A 25361-nucleotide genomic window follows, 5' to 3' on the forward strand; every position below is an offset into this window, starting at 1 on the left:
CTCAGAAGTTTTGTGTTGCTCGAACCATTTGAATAAAAATGTGACCTTTTTCGCTGGAAAAAAATGATTAAATTTGAACCAATATCTTGTCCAAAAAAGCTTTTTTTTTTAAGTTTAGTGTCTGGGTCCATAACCGATCCGACGGTCTCTTTTTGAAAAATATCTATTTTTATCATATGCAGAGTCCATCTTTAAAACATTGCTAGGCACCCAGCACCCCAGAATTACATACATGCTGTATCTATTGCAATTCAACAGATCGAAGAGGTTTTGCGATCATGTGCATATCGAATATTTCACCTACGGCGTAGTATAGATCGGTCAAAAACCCTTAAAAGAGTAAAAAGTTACGCTAGTTTTTGTGTATACTTCCAAAACAGATCATATCGTTGTAAGTGAAGCTGTTCTGCGCTTGTACGCAAAAAATGTAAAACAAAAATCTCAAAGGAATTTTACAAAATGTAACGAAAACGATATATTTGAACGATTCCTTAGGATTTTTCTATTTACAAATTATGATGAAATAGCTAGTTGAACGACAGCACTACAGCTTTCATCCATGGACACAAATTGGAGAAGGAACCGGAATCAGTTTTAAGTTATTTCAATTGTCGATGAAAGAACTTTATACGATTTCATCTAGTGGGAAACGACGCAGGCAAATACTATTGGAACAGGTGCTTGCAGCTTGCTATTGGTGCCCATAGAAGGAATTAGTATGCCACTAGTTCAATGCAATAAGTGGGACACGATTTGCTAGGATTTCATTGAAAACGAAATTATTGTTTTTAAACGTTTAATGTATCTCAGCATCTGTTATGGGAACATTCCCGGATGGAAAAGCGTTGGATGAAATATTTAATTTGTAATTCGTTAATTTTCTTATCATTTACGTGATTGAATAAATCTCACTCATCTATCTCAATAAAGCTTTCAAAGAGGATATATGGCTTGAGATGCTATGCCACAATGATTGTCCCTATTTCTAGCAATTTTGCCATATCCTTCTTCGCCCCAAATTGCGCCGAATGAATTTTTGATGAGCCAGTAATCCATCTGCGTCTTTTCGTCATACCCATAACCAATGACCAAAATAGAGTGGTTAATACTGTCCTCTTCGGAACCACATTCTTCGTTATAGTAAACGCCATCGTGGTAATGCATAAACGTCTCACTACTAGCATCTATTCCGACCGCTACAGGTCCCACATTTTTAACAGCTTCGTTTAGCTGTTCTTCGTCTCCATCATCTATCTTAACTATGTTTGTGATTTTAAATGGACCCTCTGTTGCGTGGCAGTCATGCTCCCTGCCAACGTAAGGATATTCGCTGTCGGAAACAATACCATGTTGTATAGTGTGGAGGAAAGCCTTATCTGTAAAACTCTTGTCACATCCGTGGTTCTTATCGTTTTTTCTGGAGCAATCAACTAATTGTTGTTCCGAAAAAGAAATGAGCTTCCCAGTTTTACCGAAAAAATATCCTTCTAGTGCTCCAACAGCGGCAAAAGCCCAACAGGATTGGCATTCTTTTTGATCCTTAACTGGGGTGACTGCACCATCTCTACGCCAATCTTTTAAATTAGCATCTATTGATCGCTTGCCTACCAATGATTTAAGTACATCAATTTTAGATGGCGAACCAATTCCTAACCATGAATGTCCCGAATCTGTTTTCTTTGTATATTGGGAGACTTCGGCAATTTCGACCTCTGTGGCTTCTGCTGGAAAGTTTCCCAAAATTGCAAGATATTCCGCGTGTGTCCAATCGCCAAATCTATTAAATGCTAACGAGTATGTTACATCGCCCTTGTCGTATAAACTGTTGTGTGTTCTAATGATCTGTTGATTCTCTAGAAATCGTTCCTGGCGATAAGTTTTCTCTGTTTCATCACTATATGTTTTGTTGAACACTACAGCGAAATCGTCCCAACCTGCAACAATTATGAGATGGTGAAAATTGAACAAATTCAGCTTATGATGATGAGTTCCTACCAATTGTTTTAGCTACATCACCGATATTTTCTCCTACCCCCGACAAGGAACAGCTTTGGGTTGTTTCAGCTTTGATTTTCTTCAGCGAAGCGGCGTCATAGGCTTCTCTCGATGTACACACATTGTCGTGAAATGACGCTTTCTGCAAATTCGGTAAATTTCCAAAGAAATTGCCACCGATGAATTTGATTTTGTTTCTGTTGAAATTGATGTATTCGACGTGTGGAGTGTATTCGAAAAGATTCGATTCCAAATATTCGAGGTCGTTGGAGTATAGCCAAATTTCTCGCAATTTTTTAAATTGCTGCAGATCTGCACTGCTCACAGTCTTCAACTTCGAAGCCCCAATCGCGAAAAATTCAACATTTGGGAACACAGAATTGAAACCAGACGGAATAATTTCGCAGACTGATTTATAAATGCTAAGAGCAGCAACATCACTTTCATCTTTATGGTGATCATGCTGTCCCGTCGAACGGGTTACAGACGTTTTGCTGTTAACATTTAAAGTGTTTTTCATGTAGCAACCATACGGATCGTTGGCAGGATCTTGGTTTTCAAGTAATTTCCATCCGTGTGAAGTTCTATATTCACATTCCACAATGATCTGCAGTGAATGTGGTACTAATATGGTAACAAAGAAAGCAAAAAACAGAGATTTTGCACGGAACACTTCACTCAGCATCAGCATTGCTATCTCGTCAAAATGCACACTTGAACTGAGAATATTTTGATCGAAGAAGTTTTTAAATACGAATGCTATGCAATAAAGAAATATCATATCGATATGGTTGGCATAGTCCGTCAAGATTTGTAACTCTCATTTTTTAATTAACATACCGAAAATCTAAAAAAATGTTGGAATTTAGACATCCAGTTTCAAGTTCATGGTTACCAACTCATTAAATCCGAGGGGTATTTAACGATTGGATTTTACTTACTATATGTGATATTTTCGAAGGAGGAACCTCTTTTTGTATTGATTTTTTTTGATTTAACACGTCATTTGTATTATAATTAAATGTTAAATTTTAAAGGCTTTCCTGTCGAAATACAAACAACGTTTAGTGCACAGGACAACTGACAACAGACAATAGACGAACACTCAGATAAATCAATAAATCACTTCGACGAACAATCAAATTATCAAGTAATGCAACGTGCTGGATAGTATTTTTTGTGTCAAGCCAGGAAATGAAGATAAGGATGACTAAGGAAAATTAGGACGTGTGCTGAAAAAATCGTGATTTCCTGTTGAGGTACGAACAACCTTTTGTCACTTCACATCATATTTGGGGTAAACCGTTATGGTTCGTAAAGTTTGTAATCATGACAATTTCGTGACGAATTTACGAACCATGATGGTTTACCCCTATTAAATTTGATCAATCGTATAGCCATGGAATAGTATTTTGTGCATCCGAAACTGAAATACGACCTATTTTGCCATTATTTTTCATTAAGAAATGACAGTTTTTCCCGAACTATATATCGTGCGGGAAAAAACTTCATTTCTTTACGATTTATAGTGCGGGAAAAGAATTACATGAATTTTTCTATGACTATACGATTGATTAAATTTAATATGGTGAATGTGAAGTGTGTATGTTTTCAAGTAAATTGATGTGTTTTGTCTATTTCAGTTGTCCGATGCACACAACCTTGTTCGTACCTCGACAGGAAATGGATTTTTCAGCACACGTCCTAATTTTCCTTAAAATACTATTTCGTACCAATTTTTTCAGCACCAGGCAAAAGTTTCCCTTACGAGCGAAGCGACGTGTGCTGAAAAAATCGGACAATTGAAATAGACAAAACACATCAATTTACTTGAGGACATACACACTTCACATTCACCATATTAAATTTGATCAATCGTATATAATATGTTAATTAAACGAGCCGTCAGAACAGTCGGAGCGTTTGCTGCGACTGAGCCCCGTACGAACCCTTACATCTATTGCGCACGTGACCCTAGTTCGTCCGTCGACCTACTATTACCGTAAGTCTACTGCGCCCGTAAACGTCGGTAAAGTAAAAATTCTTATGAAATTTGTACGTCTTAAAAATTGCGCATAGCGCAATTACGAAGCCCCGTACGATGTTCCTTTCAAACGTAAGACAAATTCAAATTGACCTAAAATTTCCTCAGTCCTATGTTAACCTATATTTACCTATAAATAAACAATTTACTGATAAATTTGCTAGTATATAGCGCAAAATAACTATCTATACCGTTATATAGCTCAATATAGCTATATATATATATAGAGATATCCATATTTGGGATCCTTGAAACACCCAACACACGTAACCACTCACTTCCCACTGATCAGTGACTTTGTAAGTATCATTTTCACCGATTTATATTGATTTTACAAAAATCCAAAATGGCGGCCGACGGCCATTTTGTTAGGAGGTGGAAAGTAGTTTAGCTATACATTCGTTAGTAACTTTCAAACAAAAAAAAATCATGAAATTCGGTCAAAGTTTACTCGAGATATTAATAAAAAACATCACCTTCACTGTACGGCCAAGTAGCCGGATATGAGCTCACTCCAAAGGACCTAGCTCACGCTCCGGTCAACCTAATTTCAGAAACTTTTTTTTCCCTGATTGGTACGGACTATCTAATAAAGCAAAATCCATCAAAATCCGTTCAAACTTGGCCAATCTTCAATCAAAAACGGCTTGCCGCCCTGTACCTAGTTCACACCAAGGGTCCAAGGGGTCTAACTCACGAGTCGGTCATCCAATTTCCAAAAACTTTTTAGCCCCGTACGAAGTACAAGGGGCTAATAGGATTACGATGCCGTGTGTAATTGATGGAATTCGAAGCAGACGGTAAGGGCAAAGTGTTTTCCTATGTTCATAGATAACGAATCCGCAATAAAAATTTTGTCTGTCCGTCCGTCCGTCTGTCCGTCCGTCTGTCACGTCGATATCTTGAGTAAATCAAATCCGATTTCAAATTTTTTTTTTCCCTGAAATATAGTCGAAATAGTGAGGCTAAGTTCGAAGATGGGCAATTTTGGGTCGACCCCTCCCGAGCTGGGGCCCCATAACTGATTTAACGTTTTCCGAAGATATCTGCCATTCAAAGGCTAAACATGCAAGTGATACGTCAAATAAAAGGTATTTGCAATACCGATCGACAAAAAAAAAGTTTATGGAAATCAGATGATCGACTCGTTAGTTAGACCCCTTGGAGTGAACTAGGTACAGGGTGGCAAGCCGTTTTTGCTTGTAGGTTGGCCAAATTTGAACGGATTTCGATTGATTTTGCTTTATTAGATAGGTATTGACCGTACCAATCAGGGAAAAAAACAGTTCATGGAATTCGGTTTACAGAAGCGTGAGCTAGGTCTCTTGGAGTGAGCTTATATGTGGCTACTCGGCCGTACAGTGAACGTGGTGTTTTTTATTAATATATCGAGTAAACTTTGACCGAATTTCATGATTTTTTTTTTTTTGTTTGAAAGGTATTATTGAATGTAAAGCAGCTGTACTAATTTCCACCTCCTAACAAAATGGCCGTCGGCCGCCATTTTGGATTTTTGTAAAAACAATAGAAATCGGTCAAAATGACACTTACAAAGTTACTGATCAGTGGGAAGTGATTGGTTATGTGTGCGGGGTGTTTCAAGCATTCCAAATATGGATATCTATTTATAAATATATACAGCTTTATTGAGCTATATAACGGTGTAGATAGTTCTTTCGAGCTATATACTAGCATATTTATTCGTAAAATGTTTATTTATAGGTAAATATAGGTTAATATAAATTGTTGCAAAAATTTTTAAGTTTGGGTTGCAGTTGAAAGGAACGTCGTGTGGGGCTTCGTAATTGCGCTATGCGCAATTTTTAAGACGTGCACATTTCATAAGAATTTTAGGTTAGTAGGTTTAGGGTAAGAGTAGGGCGACCGACGAACTAGGGTCGCGTACGCAATAGATGTACGGGTTCGTACGGGGCTCAGTCGCAGCGAACGCTCCGACTGTTCTGACGGCTCGTTTTTGTCGATAGGTATTGTAAATACCTTTCATTTGATGTATCACTTACAAGTTTAGCCTTTAAATGGTCAGAGAAATCTTTGGAAAACGTTAAAGCACTTATGGTGCTTCAGGGGAAAAAAAATTTTTGAAATAGGATTTGATTTACTCAAGATATCGATGTGACAGACGGACGGACAAAATTTTTATTGCGGATTCGTCATCTATGAACATAGGCAAACACTTTGCCCTTACCGCCTGCTTCGAATCCCATCAATTACACACGGCACCGTAATCCTATAAGCCCCGTCGTACTTCGTACGGGGCTAAAAATGAGATTTACACATATTGACGGACAATGCCGACCATACAAAGGAAGAATTTAAAAATTTGACTAAACTAAACCCAAAATATTTGCATACCGCATATACCATGGAAACAGAATTAATTTACAACATCTGCGTCATGTCCAAAAAAACTGCTAAAAGCGGTTATAGAAGAAGCAAATACAATTTCATCTACCTGCTTACCGGTGCCAGTTTTTTTAGGACGAAACACGGCGAAAATGATTTCTTTTCATCTGTGATATATCTCCATATCGACTAACTCAGATGCTATCCACAGCATTTCGCCAGCCTCAAACCCTCGGCTCAAATCATTACAAAGTTGCTATTCGCAGGTGCCTTCGTTAGTAAAACGGAAATGCCTTCCATTTCATTCCATTCACACCATCTTCATTACAGAATTATAGATCGGCTATTAGCAGTCATATTAATAGTATGTTACTTGCTCAAATAACAGAGCTCGAATCTTCGACTGTGGAACGAGTGTAGCAAGGATAATACACGGGCGCACACATATGAACAGGTGCAAAATGACTCACTTATTTAAATAACCTTGTATCATATCATATTCAACTCTCAAATAAATTGGGAATACGACGAAAGTAAATGGTAGTTTGTTTTGCCTTTTACGATTCAAAAGGTGCAATAAAACACCAAATCTATCCAAAAATATTTCTTTTGCCTAGCGTTCGTATTTAAAAACTTCTTCGAATTTCTCAGTTCAAGTGTGCATTCTGACGAGATAGCAATGCTGATGCTGAGTGAAGTGTTCCGTGCAAAATCTCTGTTTTTTGCTTTCTTTGTTACCATATTAGTACCAGATTCACTGCAGATCGTTGTGGAATGTGAATATAGAACTTCACACGGATGGAAATTACTTGAAAACCAAGATCCTGCCAACGACCCGTATGGTTGCTACATGAAAAACACTTTAAATGTTAACAGCAAAACTTCTGTAACCCGTTCGACGGGACAGCATGATCACCATAAAGATGAAAATGATGTTGCTGCTCTTAGAATTTATGAATCAGTCTGCGAAATTATTCCTTCTGGTTTCAATTCTGTGTTCCCAAATGTTGAATTTTTCGCAATTGAGGCTTCGAAGTTGAAAACTGTGAGCAGTGCAGATCTACAGCAATTTAAAAAATTGCGAGAAATTTGGCTATATTCCAACGACCTCGAATATTTGGAATCGAATCTTTTCGAATACACTCCACACGTCGAATACATCAATTTCAACAGAAACAAAATCAAATTCGTCGGTGGCAATTTCTTTGGAAATTTACCGAATTTGCAGAAAGCGTCATTTCACGACAATGTGTGTACATCGAGAGAAGCCGATGACGCCGCTTCGCTGGAGAAAATCAAAGCTGAAATAAGCCAAAGTTGTTCCTTGTCGGGGGTAGGAGCAAATATCGGTGATGTAGCTAAAACAATTGGTAGGAACTCATCATCATACGTAGAATTTGTTCAATTTTCACCATCTCATAATTGTTGCAGGTTGGGACGACTTCACTGTAGTGTTCAACAAAACATATGGTGACGAAATAGAAGAAACTTACCGCCAGAAGCGATTTCTAGAGAATCAACAGATCATTAGAACATACAACAGTTTATACGACCAGGGCGGTATAACATACTCGTTAGCATTTAATAGGTTTGGCGATTGGACACACGCGGAATATCTTGCAATTTTGGGAAACTTTCCAGCAGAAGCCACAGAGGTCGAAATTGCCGAAGTCTCCCAATATACAAAGATAACAGATTCGGGACATTCATGGTTAGGAATTGGTTCGCCATCTAAAATTGATGTACTTAAATCATTGGTAGGCAAGCGATCAATAGATGCTAATTTAAAAGATTGGCGTAGAGATGGTGCAGTCACCCCAGTTAAGGATCAAAAAGAATGCCAATCCTGTTGGGCTTTTGCCGCTGTTGGAGCACTAGAAGGATATTTTTTCGGTAAAACTGGGAAGCTCATTTCTTTTTCGGAACAACAATTAGTTGATTGCTCCAGAAAAAACGATAAGAACCACGGATGTGACAAGAGTTTTACAGATAAGGCTTTCCTCCACACTATACAACATGGTATTGTTTCCGACAGCGAATATCCTTACGTTGGCAGAGAGCACGACTGCCACGCAACAGAGGGTCCATTTAAAATCACAAACATAGTTAAGATAGATGATGGAGACGAAGAACAGCTAAACGAAGCTGTTAAAAATGTGGGACCTGTAGCGGTTGGAATAGATGCTAGTAGTGAGACGTTTATGCATTACCACGATGGCGTTTACTATAACGAAAAATGTGGTTCTTCAAGGGACCGTGTGAATCACGCTATTTTGGTCATTGGTTATGGGTATGACGAAAAGACGGAGATGGATTACTGGCTCATCAAAAATTCATTCGGCACAACGTGGGGTGAAAAAGGATTTAGCAAAATAGCTAGAAACAAAAACAATCATTGTGGCATAGCATCTGCAGCTAGCTATCCTTATAAAGAAAATGTGAGCTCATAATTGAGATTCGCTGAATAGTGCAAACAATAAATTTATTCGTTTTCAATAAAATCGTTGCAAGCTGACCATTAATAAGTTCTTTCCTCGTCTAAATAATGATTTTCATATTTCTTATCCAATGGACGATTGAAGTAATTTAAAACTTATTCCAGTTCCTTTTCCGATATGCGGTGAAAAGAGGTTTGGAAAGACGCTATAATTGATCTCATACGTAATATTGTCTGGTCCCACAAACCAGTAAGTTCCTTCAACGTTTTGAGCTTGGTGGTGACTATCATTTGAGAGACTACCAGTTTCATAATGAATTATACCATTGCTCATCTCGTACCTGCAAAACAATTTTGAATAACGAAATTAAAAGATTTCAATTAGCAAAAGAATTTATATTCCACACACTACAACTGGGCTCACTAATGCCCTGAGAGTAAATGTTATCACAGTTCTCACTTGATCGAATATGTTCCAGTCTCATTACTTTTATTTTCGAATTGTACAACTACAGCTTCTGGTTCTACTTGTACGTTTTGGTTGGTTGGTGCTGTGAACACTGATCCACTAAATACAACAGCCAGAATAATCTCCATCACGACCATTTCTCCTAGCATTTTACGAGTAACTCCAACCTTATACAACGTTGTATCCGAATATTGTTTGATATTCACCGGTCATCAAAGACTACCTACAACTTTAAAATAACATTTAGCATTCGCAACCTGTTATCAATGCTATGTATTATATGGTGGGGTTGAGTGATCTGGATTGTTTTTTGTCGATTGATGTCATCTTGATTTTGTGCTTCGGATTGTAAAAAATGAAACTAAAAATTCTTTTCGCATAAAATTCTACCAGTTGTTTTGTTAGTGCCATAAGCGAATAAGCAAGATAATGGTGAGTTTAGCTCAGCTTTTAGAATTTTTCACTTACAACGGTAATGTGAGTGTGTAAAAGAAAAACATTTAGAATGAGTGTCTAAAATCCAGTGCGCCACTTCTTTGCTCTGTAAGTGCACCTCATTTGGAAGTATAAATTGTACAGTAAAATGAACCGAAAAATTCATTTACACGCTTCATGATCAGACGAAATCACGTGCCGAAAGTTATCGGAAACCATAGTTCTCTCTGAGCAGACCTTGTAAACAGGTCTAGGGATATAGATGATGTTTTACTCGCATGCGACCTGTTTTGAATTGATGTATACGAAGGCGGAGCTAACTCCCTCACTTTCTTTTGCTCTTTTTGTTTTTTCTGTTTTTCGTATCATAAAGCGTATAAAATTGTGTTCATCATATGGAGAGAACACACTCAATCACAGTATGCAATGTGTGTGAATTCGTATCACACGAGAATTATTTTTGCATACGGATGTAAAATAATTCTCTCGGCATACGAATGGACACGTATACTGTAATTTCGTGGTTTCTCTCCGATGAAAATAACTATTCAACGCTCACATTTAATTTCAAGTTCTGAGTGTGAATCATTTTATAATTGTATGCTCTAGACTCTAGCACAGCTCTACGTTTCTTAAAAATCTAAACTCGAAAACGTTTTCAGCTCATATCATCGCTACTTTCGTCATTCGGTTTGATGTTACGTGGCATTTACACTGGTCTCGATAATACTGTAGACACCGTGTGTCCACCACAAACTAAAGGTACTTTTCATGATCGAAAGAGTTTCACACCTTTCCATGATTGACGTACTGAACAGTCTTAAATTTTGTCGTTGAATAGGATCGAGTGCATCTCTCGACGATTGTATCAAAGTGGTAAAATGTCGTTATCCAGAAACCGGAGCCTTTCCAAACTGTTTCGTTCCACCATGTCCTCCTCAATATACGGGTAAATATCCGAAGTGCACAACACAATCGAAGGAATCGAAATGCCCTATTGGGTCGGATGGTGTGTTTCCGATGTGTGAGGTACAGTTTCCTGAGTTACAAATAGATCAAGAACACCCAACGAAAGACTATGCACAAAGTGGAGGTCATTCTACAATCTCAACGCACCAAATATCAACTCAAATGTCTAATGAAATACCTCAATTTTCTTCACTTCCACCTGTACAATCTACTCAGAAGGAAGTAGAAGCAACTTCAGTTTTCCCGAGCACGGACATATCTACAGAACAGCTTGAAGTCTCACAAATGCCAACAACAAGAAATTGTGGAACAGGTAGGTAAAGAAAATTTCGTAAATGCCATACGTAGAATTGAACACAGTCCGTGTCACATAAAGGATCACATGGTAAATTTCCTGATTGTGTGGTCCCATCGTCCATCGCCCATCACAAAGTCCCATCGTCTATATCAATGAAAAATTGTCCTGATGGATCAAAGTCAAAAAAGTGTCGAAGTCCGTGCGTTGGAGTTTATCCCGACTGCTTTATTCCACCATGTCCCCCTCAATATACGGGTACATATCCGAAGTGCGTCATACCTACAGAACGCGTTTGTCCTAAAGGATCACAGGGTACATTTCCGAATTGCATGGTCACATCCACAACATCAACGAGAAATTGTTCGGATGGATCAACGTGTGTACCACCTTCAATGCATTTGTCAAGCGTACCAACCGAACTTCCAACTGTCAATGCAACTATGGGTGAGTCTTACAAAAACTCCAAGGTCGATGTTATGTTTTTAATGTAATTGGCAGAGTGGAACGACTTTAAACGAAAGTTTAATAAAACCTATGACAACCTAATGGAAGAAGAGAAGCGTCAACAGATTTTCCGCCACAACCTGGAGATTGTTGACGGCCACAATAAGCGTTTTGAGCTTGGCATTGAAACGTATTCGTTATCTATAAATCAATTCAGCGATCGGACATCTGTTGAATTCATTGGAAACGGATCGAAACAGAAGAAAGAAGTGGAAATGAGCGACTTAGAATGAAGTTAAGAGAAACGAAAAATCTTTCTTTTTTTGAAAAATCTCACTCAGTTTAAAAAATCAGAAATAGCTGGAAACACAACGAGCAATTTTTTGATGATATAATCGACAATTATGTTGTGGTAAAGGCGAATACACACTACCATTTACTGTCATCGGGAATACGATATTTCTATTGCTTAAATCAGTTGAAATCGGTCAAAACCGGTTTTAACAATACAAATATCACATGCTGTGAACGGCATAGTGAACGGACGTGTTTATACGTCGCTCTCTGAAAGTGTTTCTTTTGTGCTTCTTTGTGTAAATAGATTTGTGATTTTGTCTAATTTTGTGCTGCTTTTTGATGATTTCGATGTTTTTTGGCTAATTATGTGTGGTCAAATAGTGAAATAATTTAAAATTTATTGACAAAATCAAAATCGTTTGCTCGTGAACCACTTTTTTTTCTTTGATCAATATGTACGGCTTGTACAATTCTATTGTTCTCTTTTGTTAACGGACATGTGCTTATGAACAGCGATGATTTTGTTTGGATTTACAATGAAATTTCTGGTACAATTGTTGTACAATCGTTCGAAAGAACTCTTCGCCGTATGGCTCTATGTCGGGACTCTTAATGAACCTGATTCTAATGATCCACGGATCTCTTGCCTGATGGCTCATGATATTATTGAATGTGTAAACTATCTAATTGTTATTTACAGCTGTAGCGGTACTTGAACTTCTTTTGAGCAAAACTAAGTTAAAATTCATATTGAACAGTGAATTTGTTTTGTAAGGAAAATTTCCATTGGAAATGCAGAATGATATTTTTATCGGTACAAACGGTACAGGCTTCTGTATACGCTTTGTACCAAAGCCAGTACAATGGGCCAAAAAAAAAAAAATATTCTGCGATGACAGTAAATGGTAGTGTGTATTCGCCTTAAATAAGGGATTACAATGAAAAACTCAGCATAGAATTGTCGATTATATCAACGCAAAATTGCTCGTTCGTTTTCGGCCAATAATTGCTGTAGAAAAATGGCAACTCCAGTAAACTTTTGAATATTTACAGCCTTGACAATAAGAAAAATGTTGAAAATCAATTGAAGCGAAAACTAGTTTGGATTAATATTTAAACTATGCTCTACCTTGCGGATGGATCAGATCACTTGACTGATGAATTTTTCAGAAGAATTAATTGATTTCACTCCTAGTTTTAGCACAATTTACGATAAATCAACGCACTTCAAGCATGAGTGGTACTATAGATAGAGTAAAGAAACTGGACGAGATTTCTTTTAGGAATGCGTCCCAGTTCCATGCAGTATTTCCATCTTTGAACGTAGTAAAGTAACTAGTTTATCGTAAAATAGAAACAAGAATAGACCGGCTAAAGCCTGGTGAGGTCTCTTTTCTTTTTCTTTTTTCATAATTTGAATATTAGCAATAGATTGAAATTATTAAGACGAATCTACACTTGGCTAAATTGTTGCCTACATTTCGGGGCAAAATTGTTATAATTTTGATGATAATTTTGGCCTCGAAGTACGACCATCGTTTGATATTAAAATGTGTTAGCTTTCAGTAAAAATTTAAATGTTTGTGGTGATGTAACATGTCCGAGAAAACTTATTTTGAGTCTTCGCGGAGTTAGGTTACATCAACACACACACAATTAAATTTCTACTGAAAATTAACACATTTTAACACCAAACGATGGTCGTACTTTTCCCAAAAAGAATGCGAGTCCAAAATTATCATCAAAATTATAATAAGTTTGCGCCCCCAAATGTAGGCAACAATTTAAACATGTGTAAATTCCTCTTAATATTGTTAGCCATTCTAATATTAATTTCTGTTATCAACTAACGAATACTCGAGTTAGAAATAGGCGAGTAAAAATAATTTCATCAGTGTTTTCTATCAGCATGGTCAATCGGGCGATGCCGAAAGAACTCTTTCTTTTTTTCCGTAGATCAAGGACAACGAATGGCTTTTTACAAATTTTCTCCGAACAACGCCCGAAGGGGTTTTTAAGAAGGCCCCGCTTATAGGAAATAACAATATGCCGATTTGGCACATGATGGTGTTGGAAACAACGCATCATGCAAGGAGTAGAAGCAAATACCGCTTAGTATCTGCTGTAATGAATTTTAACGCGCTACAAAATGTTCCGTCGCCGTCGGCGTCTCAAATAGCCGTAAAGTATCGCCAAAATCAAATCGACAAGGTTCATCATCACATTGTGGTAAAATGACCAAGACAAATCGGCAAAGTATGAAGGAACGCCAGGGAGACACTTTGCCGATTTTCTTTGGCAATTGATTATTCCCTTGACTGAAAGTCGAACACGACAGAGTATGTAATTTCGAACCAATTTCTACAAATTTGGTTTAAAAAGCAGCAAATTTCAATTCTACAGGTCAAGTTTGAAAATCAGGATAATCGGTCGAGTAGATCAGCTGTGGTCTGTTTTAAATGTGGAACTGAACTTTGTAACTTTGTAAATAAATTTCTGATTATTGATGAAAACTAGCCCGAATATGAATGCTTTTAAATGTTTCAGTTTCTAAGCATTTACACAACAGTCAAGGGATCTGACCCACCGATACTGGCAGGACCCAGCTTTTGTTGTAAATTTGACTTCGTCGATTCTTCACGGGAATGCGACTCTGAAGTAATTCATTTCGCTTCAGCTGTTTTCCAGCTAATCCACTCATACAAAAATGTTTTCATCAGTCTTTGTACCGTTTCACCACGCATGCATGCGTATAGCTATTTTAGCCGTATAATCAAGTAAAAGCACTTTTGTTTGTATGAGTTAACCAGCTGAAACGAGTTGAAGGACTTATTTCAGAGTCACCGACTGTGTCTTCAAATTAATTTAAAAAAAAATCGTAAACCGATTCAACAACCGACTATACGAGTGTTGGTTATACAGATGAATCAATAGAAATACAACGACAACGGTTTTATGCACTTGAATACGGACTTCCGAATCCTCTAGGTAGTCTACCTCTATGCTTCCAAATACGTCAAATAAATTCGAGATAGGTGTCCGGTTTAAGAGCTATTCAGCCTGCTTAAAGTTGTGTCCTTTTAGAGGCTATTTTTCAATCATTAGCACCTCGTTTTACATTTTAAAATTTTTATTTCGTGCCAGAGCTTTTACAAAACAAATTCCTTTCTCCGATAATCTCTTAAAGGCTTACATCAGTTACAAAATATTTGGTTTATTTATTGGTATGTGCACACAATACTCACGATTCGACGTATCACATTGCTTCGGGGAATGGAATGCGGACGAGATTTGGCCTAATTCAGTTTTGCGAAAAAATTTCTCAGATAATCTCTAATTCCTTTCTTCGATTCACTTGATTTGGCATCCTCGTCATCGGAATATTCGACGTAATTCAAATTACTATCGCGCAATCTATCTCTGCGATACGCTTGACCCGTTTCATTTGTGGAAGCAATTGCATTATCGGACTGGAATGTTAATAAATTTTAGAGGTAAAAAGGTCGAAACGGCTCTATTGTTGTCACTTGTGGTACCTTAGTCCTAGTTGTCGGAGTGTTCCAAGTGTTATAGGTTGCTGTTGATTGAGGGGAATTTCCAGGAGATGGTGTGTTGGAAGTTTTATGCAACAGAAGAGCTCTAGCGTAAGGCTCTTCCCTGAACATGCTCTTATTAGACTTTTGCGCCGGCGACACAGGTTTTGTAGATCTGTCAGGCGGATCGGTATACTTGTTCTCACTTTTAAGGTAAGACTCCGACAAGAATGAGTAATTGTTATCAGAAAACAATTCCGGTGATGAACAGGGCTCTTCCTTCAAGATTTCGTTCAAAGACACTGTCAGCGTAAGAACGTCATCCCGAATTAATCGACTGTCATTGAGAATCATATCAGTAATTTTCATGATATTAGCACCAAACCATCGCTCTTTAACGCTCTCGAAACACAGACGTTGATTTTTCCGTACAACCGTAGCGCTTTCTCCGAATTGGAATTTCACGTCGAACTTAAATTCGGCTGACTGGTGTTCACACTGATCAAGCATCAGATAAATGCTAATCATTTCATTCGCTTCACCGGCCTCGTACTGTCCATTCAGAAATAGAAATAAAATCCATTTTGACCGGCCAATCGATATTGGAAACTGCAATTCGAACGGTGATGATTTGATAAACTGTCCAACGGATATACGGCGAACAAAGGAACTGATTTGTTGGACTTGAAACACAATCAACGATTCTAAATTCTTTTGATCCACGGAAACAACATCGAATTCCAGATTGTTTTTATTCATGATTGCACACCGACGTTTTTATTGTGAAAAGCGTATGTTTAGTGTATATGTTTGAGTGAGTGAGTTTGAGTGTTGTTTCTTGCAACATGCGATAAGAAATAACAGTTTTGAGTTACTTAAATCAAATCAATCTAATAACACACACATACACGAAATGTGACACTCTGTGTAAAGATAGTGCTGCCATAAAATTTAGTGTCAAAGATAATATCGTTTCAATCACTGACTGAACCAAACTTAACTTGGATCAAAAAGCTTAGAAGTTCAAAGCTAGGTTGTAAAATAATACAATGAAAGTCTAGAACAGGTATGGTCGATCGGGGAATTCGTCTTAAACGCACTCACATTTTATGTCAAAATAATATAAAAATGAGTGCGTTTAAGTACGAAAATCAAGTTTTTATGTCCTCCGGTCGGACAATATACCATACCTGTTTTACACTTTCATTGAAATAATAGGGTATGCTGTCTCTGAGTTGATCACGAAGGCAGTGCTAGCAAAATTTTCTAGTGGCGGCCACTTAGAAGATACCGCTTTTATTTGTGTTAATAACGATTGATGTCAAAAGGCAAGTGTATAAAAACTGGAAATTTCTCTACCGTAAGGCAAATACTATCATCTGATTGGGTCAAACTCTCCTGTACGTCATCTACAGAGACATAACCAAAAAATGATTGTTGATAAAATATTCACAAAAGCGTTGAGGTCGTACTGTTATGCTGGTTGAGGTTATGGCTCTGTGCATGCTCTCATTTGTTTTCGGCTTAACAAAAATCGTTTTTGGGGCCTCAAAGTTTACAGACTTAGATTCTCGTCGCCGTGATGATGTGCTCAATTTTTAGCCCCGTACGAAGTACAAAGGGGCTTATAGGATTACGATGCCGTGTGTATTTGATGGAATTCGAAGCAGACGGTAAGGGCAAAGTGTTTGCCTATGTTCATAGATGACGAATCCGCAATAAAAATTTTGTCTGTCCGTCTGTCCGTCACGTCGATATCTTGAGTAAATCAAATCCGATTTCAAAAAAAAATTAGTCGAAATAGTGAGGCTAAGTTCGAAGATGGGCATATTCGGGTCGGCCCTTCGTGAGTTAGGGCCACCTAAGTGATTTAAGGTATTTTGGTGACATTTATGGCAAAATAAACGATGGAAATGTAAATGACACGGCAAATGATAGGTATTATCAATACCAATCCAGGAAAAAAAAGTTTTTAAAATCGGGTGAGTGGACCGTGAGTTAGGGCCTTAGAAGTTAAATGCTGCTAGGGCCCTATGTGTATTTCATTCGTTTTTCGTAATTTTTGTTTCATTTGGATGGTAATCAAAGGCCGAATAGAATGTTGTTGAAAAAAAAAAAAAATTGGGTCCTTGGACTAAGGCCACTACTAGGGCCCTATGTGTATTTTACATAGAACTCGAGTAAACATCCGTTTTTCGTATTTTTTGTTTCATTTGGAAGGTAATCAAAGGCCTAATAGAATGTTGTTGAAAAAAAAGTAAATTTGGGTCTTCGGACTAAGGCCGGTACTAGGGCCCTATGTGTATTTTACATACAACTCGAGTAAATTTCATCCGTTTTTCGTAATTTTTGTTTCATTTGGAAGGTAATCGAAGGCCGAATAGAATGTTATTGAAAAAAAATTAAATTTGGGTCCTTGGACTAAGGCCACTACTAGGGCCCTATGTGTATTTTACATAGAACTCGAGTAATTTCATTCGTTTTTCGTAATTTTTGTTTCATTTGGAAGGTAATCAAAGGCCGAATAGAATGTTGTTGAAAAAAAAAATTAAATTTGGGTCCTTGGACTAAGGCCACTACTAGGGCCCTATGTGTATTTTACATAGAACTCGAGTAAATTTCATTCGTTTTTCGTAATTTTTGTTTCATTTGGAAGGTAATCGAAGGCCGAATAGAATGTTGTTGAAAAATATTAAATTTTGGTCCTTGGACTAAGGCCACTACTAGGGCCCTATGTGTATTTTACATAGAACTCGAGTAATTTCATTCGTTTTTCGTAATTTTTGTTTCATTTGGAAGGTAATCAAAGGCCGAATAGAATGTAGTTGAAAAAAAAATTAAATTTGGGTCCTTGGACTAAGGCCACTACTAGGGCCCTATGTGTATTTTACACATAACTCGAGCAAATTTCATCCGTTTTTCGTAATTTTGGTTTCATTTGGAAGGTAATCAAAGGCCGAATAGAATGTAGTTGTAAAAAATTTTAAATTTGGGTGCTCGGACTGAGGCCGATACTAGGCCCTATGTGTATTTATACTCAAAAAATTAAAATTTTAGGGCGATTTGAAATTTTTGTTACATTTGAAAGGAACGTCGTACGGGGCTTCGTAATTGCGCTATGCGCAATTTTTAAGATGTACACATTCCATAATAATTTTACTTTAACTACATTAACCGGCACAATAGGCTTACGGTCAAAGTAGGGTGACAAACGCACTAGGGTCACGTACGCAATAGATATGCGGGTTTGTACGGGGCTCAGTCGCAGCAAACGCTCCGACTGTTCTGATGGCTCGTTTTTTAATGGAAAATCATTAGAATTGGTGCTCTTCCTCGTACATGACCATACAACCAGTCTTTGAAATTAAATTTTAATAAATTTTTCATGATAGCGATGCGAAAATCCTTATTTTGTCCACTATCAGGCGTTGTGAAAATGGCGTTTTGCTAACATTCTGAGAGGCGCCATTTTAGGTGAGAAAATAATCATTTTCTACCCTAAGATGGCGGGTTAGCCATATTTGGTGAGAAAGGTGGAACTTCCTACACGGAAAATTCGGCAAATTCGACATTTGTTGTGTGCTGCATATATTTGCTGCAGACTGAATAATGTTCCCGTGTGTTGTATTACAATAAACATGTAATATGAATATTTTCAAAATATAGTTCCGGCAACAATATTATTCAGCTCGTAGGAATATTGTGAGCTTCCCAGGTATATATTTGCTGTGTGCTGAATTATATCTTCAAATTAGTTGTGGGATGTATTACTTAACTTTACCTGCATGCCGAATATTGACTAAATGGTACTAGAGGTGTGCACCGCCGATTTTACGCCGGCGCGCCGCCGATTTTTTGCTAAATTTTCGGCGCGCCGCCGCCGAAAAATAATAGCTCACGCCGCCGCCGCCGCCGATTGTATTTTCGTCGCGCCGAAATTTTGTACGTTTACTGCTTTCAACCATTTTAATGGGCGGTAATATAAAGTTAAATTGAAATATCTGTACAAAAGTGTGTGCTTGAGTACAAGGTTTGAGCAAATGTTTATCTCTCTTAATTTATAAGTCAGGTTTCTTTATGCTGCTCAGCTAATACACTTATTACTTATAAATTTAAGTTTATCTAAATCTCTTATTTGCGAAAACCTTCTACTACGAACTCACTCCTACATAGAAGATGGACTAAAGACAACGGGAACGGTTATTGCATAAATCGAAAGATAATAGTAGTGAGTTTGCGTAAATGACATATAAATTATAAGTTGGAAATAACAAACCTGCAGAACATCTAGTATGATGATGTGACTTAAAATTTCCAACTTGTAAGTTGACTTATAGCTTATAGGTTATGAAGGATGGCTTACACGGTTTATCTTGCAAAAAAGCGGACGATGGATTCCAGGACATGATGAAGTTAATAAAATCTTTTCTCATGCTCAATCTGTTACAACCTCCGGGAATTTCTAGAGATGACGGTAAAAGACCGGACGTTGGGATTTTGTGCGATGTAACCATTAGATAAATTAGATAAATCAATTATCCAAAAAATCTGGATCAATTGCAGATAATGCTGAAAGATTCAAGCATAATCATTACATACGTTTAAAAGAAAAAATTTTATTTACACCTATTGCTTTTGAATCACTAGGTTGCATGGGTCCCGAAACAAGTACATTAATTAAGAAATTTTGTTCATTAATGAGAAAAGCTTCTGGCGAACAACGCTCCATGGATTACCAAATACAAAAGATTTCTATTGCAATTCAACGGAGAAACGCTAGTTGCATTTTGGGGACTTTGGGGCGTAACAGAGTTGATGATTTTTATTTATTGTAAATACTTGTTTTTGAAAAGATCGTTTTTTACTGGTTGCGCTTTGCAGCCTTCTCGCTTATATGTCATTTACGCAAACTCACTAATCATTCGTGGATTCATTAAATCAGATGTTTTTAAAATAAAAGGTCAGTGATTGTACATTCAAAATATAAAAGGTGAGATATGTCTCGGTTGATTCCCCTTGTATAAGTTGTTGATACTTCAGATCGCAAGATAGTAAGAATTCAGTGTTCGTAAAAAGGATTGCGCACGCTTTTTCAAATGTTTTTGCATTATTTTCGAAAATTTAGATTTTTTGTAAATTTATCGGCGCGCCGATCGGCGCACCGCCGCCGACTATAAATTTCTCTCGGCGCGCCACCGCCGATCCCTTACCAGTCGGCGCACCGCCGCCGATTATTTTAAGATCGGCGCACACCTCTAAATGGTACTATCGAACTATACCTGCATGCTGAATATTGACTAAATTAATAAAGTCGTCTGTATTTAGAATGAACTATGCAACAATAAATTTATTGTTTTAATGAAATAAAAGGAAGATCTCAAGAACATACGCATAAAGATGATTATCAAATCTAATTTTATTCCTTCATTTAAAGTTATTTCTATTTTTACCGAATTAATATGCAATGATAATGTTACATTTATGTATTTCAATAGAAATTTTGACGAACGAACTTTTAAATCCATTTTCGGTGTTAAAGGCTTTTGAAATGTTAACAGAAATAGTTGGTGGTATTCAGCAATAAATGATGGAATTTGTTTATGTACTGTCCGTTTGACAAGAGGATCGCCACGGTTCAGCAGGGGGTTTTGAACATTTGTTTTTTACACGTTGGCACACGTGCTCTTGTCAGATTCAAGATTCTTTTTACGAAGGTTACGCTGATTATACTTTGTGAAAAAGGCCAATACCTTGCAAATATGTCACATCTTGAACAGAATTTGACACTGCAATATCTGCAACATGAAAAAACTAAATGTTCGAAACCCCCTGAATATAATAGATGCTCACTATTAATGTGAACAGTTTTTTTGTAGAACGATTGAAAAAACCTTTAATTCAGAACCAGGCTCAGAATTAAAATAATAATATCCGATGACATTGCTTAGTGGGGAGAAGTACTACATTTCATAGAAAATAAATTCAATTAAATGTTGTTGCATAACCCATTCTAAATACGGACGACTTTATTCATTTAGTCAATATTCAGCATGCAGGTATAAATATGCCTGTGTGCTGCATAAAGCAAAGTAACAACGGTTCGAAATAAGACTGCCACTATATGCAAGCAGTATAGCAGCAGTGGTAAAGTCGTTGGCAGTCAGAAACTGAGGTTAAGCATCGATGGTCGCGGTCCGTACTTGGGTGGGTGACCGGAAAAAACGTAAGCAAAAAAAAAATTCTGTTAGCAATTTAATATGATGAATTTAAATATAAATCTACGGCTAATACAGTCGAGGAAATTTAGATTTCGGGTTTTCCAAAGGTATTAATCTTATTTAACCCACACTTTATCCCACAACAATGGAATCGACAAATTTAAATTTAGTTAACACAACGGTCGCAATGACGGCGCTGCAGTCACGATTTCAAAATGTGATATAGGGTGGATAAACTAAATTTTGGTTTTGGTTACATTTTCTCTTGGTTTTTAATTATTACATCAGGCTTCTAAATTAAGAGTACCTTTATGCAATATAAACCGTTTGAGTTTGAAAAAAGATGTTTTGTATCAGTGAACGATATAGGAAAGCGTTCAGTACGTCTCAACATACAAAAGAACGTAAAATATAATTGTACATTTAGCCACCCTACGTCCGTCATCGCTTCTATTGTCTTCAAAAACATATTGTGTGCTTGTCATGATATGTATCAGACGTTTGTTTATTTATGTGTCTCATCTAAAATGCTGGCCAGCAAAATTTTGATCATTAAATTCAACGGCCAAATTGATCAAAATGTTAAAATAATTGTGAATAATAGTGAAGTTAATGTGGTTTTGTTTTCTCTTCATAAAGGAATTTGCATCAGTTCGATGTAAAGTGCGGAACACCATTAGAAAAAAAAACTTGTCGCTGAAGAATGATCAAAAAGTTGCTGGACGCAGTAGCTACAATTAATGCTTTGCAGGATATAGAATAAAAATTAGAGAAACACCAAGAGCCGTCCATTTGAAATCTTCACAATCATCATTTCAAATAAAGGTTTTTTTTAACGAAACGGAAGTTTGCTTGCAGATTCGGATCGGCACATCTCATTCGTTTTCGCTAAAGCTCGTAGCCGTCATTAATCATGATTCCCATGAAGAATCGCCAAAAATAAAAAATCGGCAAGGGATGAAGAAACGCCGGCAAAAACAAAGAATGATAAATTTGTCTTTGTTGCGTTTCTTCACACTTTGGCGATTCTTCGTGGTGATTAAACAAATCCTTGGAAATTTATCCTTTTACGAAATTTATCTAAAAGGCGTTATTTGTTCGAAGCTAGTGAATCTATCCTTTTATAAAAGTTACGAAATGCTGCCTGGTTCGATCCTAAGGAAACTCTTATTTTACGTCAGGTAACGGCATCTTGTTCGATCCTAGGGAATTCATACTTTAACGAAAGATCCCGAGGACACTATCATTTTACGAAAGATAATGTAGAGACATTTCAAAAACGTATTTTTACACTTTGGCGTTTCCTCACACTCTGGCGATTTTTCTCTTCTTCTCTTCACACTCTATCGATTTTTCTTGGCAATTCATCATTATGGTTGATTTGTTAAATCAACAAGAAAAATCGCCATAATGTGAAGAAAAACCAAGAAATATCGCCAAAGAGTAAAGAAACTCCAAGGATCATAGAGAATTGAAAATTTGTCTTTATGGCGTTTCTTCACACTTCTGAGACTTTTCTTGATGATTTAACAAATCAACTAAATATGATGAATTGTCAAGAAAAATCGCCAAAGTGTGAAGAAACTCCAAAATATGACAAATCGCCAAATAATACAATATTGTCGATTTGACTATAACTTTTATTTAGAAAAAGATTGTACGGGACAGTATGTACTGCATATCATATAATTCCTCTATCTTGTGTTTATCTGTTTTCTACGAAGCCAAAATATAATTTCGGACTACAAGTAAACCGTCTCGACTGCCCAGTAGTTATTTTCCTAAGTTCCTAAAAGGCTATTACAACATTAGTTAGGAAAGCATAATTTTTATGTGAATGTTTCTGAGGTTTTCCATCTTAATATTTTCATGAAGTTACAAATAATCCACAGAAAATTTTATTACCCTAGAACGAGGTCGGAAATACATCAAATAAATCAAATAGAAAACCGACTTGGAAATTGTTATTTTGTCTAAAAGTTGATATTAAAATTCTTTGGAAATCGTAAATCGCATAATTGCATGAGCAGGCATCTCAGGATTATAAATCAGGAACTTTGAAGTTCGTCATATATTCATATTCTTATCTTATTCGTGACCAGATTCTGTTTTCATGATTGAGCTCATTCATGAGCTTCACTTATACAAAGAGTTGAATTTATTTCCTATGCCAATTTGTAATTTGGCGAAAAAGAATGTTCCGAATCTGCGTTTCGTTTAAAAAAAAGCCTTTAGTTGAAATGATGATTGTGAAGATTTCAAATGGACGGCTCTTGGTGTTTCTCTAATTTTTATTCTATATCCTGCAAAGCATTAATTGTAGCTACTGCGTCCAGCAACTTTTTGATCATTCTTCAGCGACAAGTTATTTTTTCTAATGGTGCTCCGCACTTTACATCGAACTGATGCAAATTCCTTTATGAAGAGAAAACAAAACCACATTAACTTCACTATTATTCACAATTATTTTAACATTTAGATCAATTTCGCCGTTGAATTTAATGATCAAAATTTTGCTGGCCAGCATTTTAGATGAGACACATAAATAAACAAACGTCTGATACATATCATGACAAGCACACAATATGTTTTTGAAGACAATAGAAGCGATGACGGACGTAGGGTGGCTAAATGTACAATTATATTTTACGTTCTTTTGTATGTTGAGACGTACTGAACGCTTTCCTATATCGTTCACTGATACAAAACATCTTTTTAGCCCCGTACGAAGTACGAAGGGGCTTATAGGATTACGATGCCGTGTGTAATTGATGGAATTCGAAGCAGACGGTAAGGGCAAAGTGTTTGCCTATGTTCATAGATAACGAATCCGCAATAAAAATTTGGTCCGTCTGTCCGTCTGTCCGTCTGTCCGTCACGTCGATATCTTGAGTAAATCAAATCCGATTTCAAAATTTTTTTTTTTCCCTGAAAGATAGTCAAAATAGTGAGGCTAAGTTCGAAGATGGGCATATTCGGGTCGGCCCTTCGTGAGTTAGGGCCACCTAAGTGATTTAAGGTCTTTTGGTGATATTTATGGCAAAATAAACGAAGGAAATGTAAATGACACGGCAAATGATAGGTATTGTCAATACCAATCCAGGAAAAAAAAGTTTTTTAAAATCGGGTGAGTGGACCGTGAGTTAGGGCCTTAGAAGTGAAAAGCTACGAGTGCCCTGTGTGTATTTTACATAGAACTCAAGTAAATTTCATTCGTTTTTCGTAATTTTTGTGTCATTTGGAAGGTAATCAAAAGCCGAATAGAATGTTGTTAAAAAAAAATTAAATTTGGGTCCTCGGACTAAGGCCGCTACTAGGGCCCTATGTGTATTTTACATATAGCTCGAGCAAATTTCATCCGTTTTTCGTAATTTTTGTTTCATTTGGAAGGTAATCAAAGGCCGAATAGAATGTTGTTGAAAAAAAATTAAATTTGGATCCTCGGACTGAGGCCGATACTAGGCCCTATGGCCCTATGTGTATTTATACTCAATAAATTAAAATTTTAGGTCAATTCGAAATTTGTGTTACATTTAAAAGGAACGTCGTACGGGGCTTCGTAATTGCGCTATGCGCAATTTTTAAGACGTACACATTTCATAAGAATTTTACTTTACCGACGTTTACGGGCGCAGTAGGTTTACGGTAAGAGTAGGGCGACGGACGAACTAGGGTCACGTACGCAATAGATGTACGGGTTTGTACGGGGCTCAGTCGCAGCAAACGCTCCGACTGTTCTGACGGCTCGTTTCAAACTCAAACGGTTTATATTGCATAAAGGTACTCTTAATTTAGAAGCCTGATGTAATAATTAAAAACCAAGAGAAAATGTAACCAAAACCAAAATTTAGTTTATCC

The 25361-nt window shown here is 37.0% G+C and overlaps 4 protein-coding genes across 5 annotated transcripts; 1 reads left to right on the forward strand and 3 right to left on the reverse strand.

The window, feature by feature from the left end:
* Window positions 1-815: 815 nt before the first annotated feature.
* Window positions 816-2772, reverse strand: LOC119083501 (digestive cysteine proteinase 1-like). Its single transcript, XM_037193221.1, has 2 exons — window positions 1996-2772; window positions 816-1934 (listed from the first exon to the last, which is right to left on the reverse strand). The coding sequence occupies exons 1-2, from the start codon at window positions 2684-2686 to the stop codon at window positions 934-936; spliced, it is 1692 nt and encodes a 563-aa protein (XP_037049116.1). The 5' UTR covers window positions 2687-2772; the 3' UTR covers window positions 816-933.
* On the reverse strand, window positions 1824-16202 carry LOC119083502. Of its 2 annotated transcripts, XR_005088879.1 has the most exons (4): window positions 15289-16181; window positions 14989-15222; window positions 14340-14344; window positions 1824-1834 (listed from the first exon to the last, which is right to left on the reverse strand). XR_005088879.1 is itself a non-coding variant. In XM_037193222.1 (2 exons), the coding sequence occupies exons 1-2, from the start codon at window positions 16042-16044 to the stop codon at window positions 15049-15051; spliced, it is 930 nt and encodes a 309-aa protein (XP_037049117.1). In that variant the 5' UTR covers window positions 16045-16202; the 3' UTR covers window positions 14845-15048. The 2 variants fall into 2 exon arrangements, 1 of the variants encoding a protein (XP_037049117.1); XM_037193222.1 differs by lacking the exons at window positions 1824-1834; window positions 14340-14344 and having other exon boundaries at window positions 14845-15222; window positions 15289-16202.
* Window positions 7073-8935, forward strand: LOC119083500 (digestive cysteine proteinase 1-like). The gene is made up of 2 exons (XM_037193220.1): window positions 7073-7773; window positions 7835-8935. The coding sequence occupies exons 1-2, from the start codon at window positions 7083-7085 to the stop codon at window positions 8851-8853; spliced, it is 1710 nt and encodes a 569-aa protein (XP_037049115.1). The 5' UTR covers window positions 7073-7082; the 3' UTR covers window positions 8854-8935.
* Window positions 8877-9508, reverse strand: LOC119083504 (cuticle protein CP14.6-like). The gene is made up of 2 exons (XM_037193223.1): window positions 9301-9508; window positions 8877-9181 (listed from the first exon to the last, which is right to left on the reverse strand). The coding sequence occupies exons 1-2, from the start codon at window positions 9456-9458 to the stop codon at window positions 8965-8967; spliced, it is 375 nt and encodes a 124-aa protein (XP_037049118.1). The 5' UTR covers window positions 9459-9508; the 3' UTR covers window positions 8877-8964.
* Window positions 16203-25361: the final 9159 nt, after the last annotated feature.

Source organism: Bradysia coprophila, unplaced genomic scaffold (genome assembly GCF_014529535.1).
Source record: "Bradysia coprophila strain Holo2 unplaced genomic scaffold, BU_Bcop_v1 contig_687, whole genome shotgun sequence".
Taxonomy (NCBI): Eukaryota; Metazoa; Arthropoda; class Insecta; order Diptera; family Sciaridae; genus Bradysia; species Bradysia coprophila.

Coding starts and splice junctions, on each gene's coding strand:
- LOC119083501 (XM_037193221.1), bottom strand. CDS start 2,686: ATGCTGATGCTGAGTGAAGTGTTCCGTGCAAAATCTCTGTTTTTTGCT. Junction 1,935..1,995: donor TGATGTAGCTAAAACAATTG/GTAGGAACTCAT, acceptor TAATTGTTGCAG/GTTGGGACGATTTCGCTGTA.
- LOC119083500 (XM_037193220.1), top strand. CDS start 7,083: ATGCTGATGCTGAGTGAAGTGTTCCGTGCAAAATCTCTGTTTTTTGCT. Junction 7,774..7,834: donor TGATGTAGCTAAAACAATTG/GTAGGAACTCAT, acceptor TAATTGTTGCAG/GTTGGGACGACTTCACTGTA.
- LOC119083504 (XM_037193223.1), bottom strand. CDS start 9,458: ATGCTAGGAGAAATGGTCGTGATGGAGATTATTCTGGCTGTTGTATTT. Junction 9,182..9,300: donor ACTGGAACATATTCGATCAA/GTGAGAACTGTG, acceptor ATTGTTTTGCAG/GTACGAGATGAGCAATGGTA.
- LOC119083502 (XM_037193222.1), bottom strand. CDS start 16,044: ATGAATAAAAACAATCTGGAATTCGATGTTGTTTCCGTGGATCAAAAG. Junction 15,223..15,288: donor CTCCGACAACTAGGACTAAG/GTACCACAAGTG, acceptor TTAACATTCCAG/TCCGATAATGCAATTGCTTC.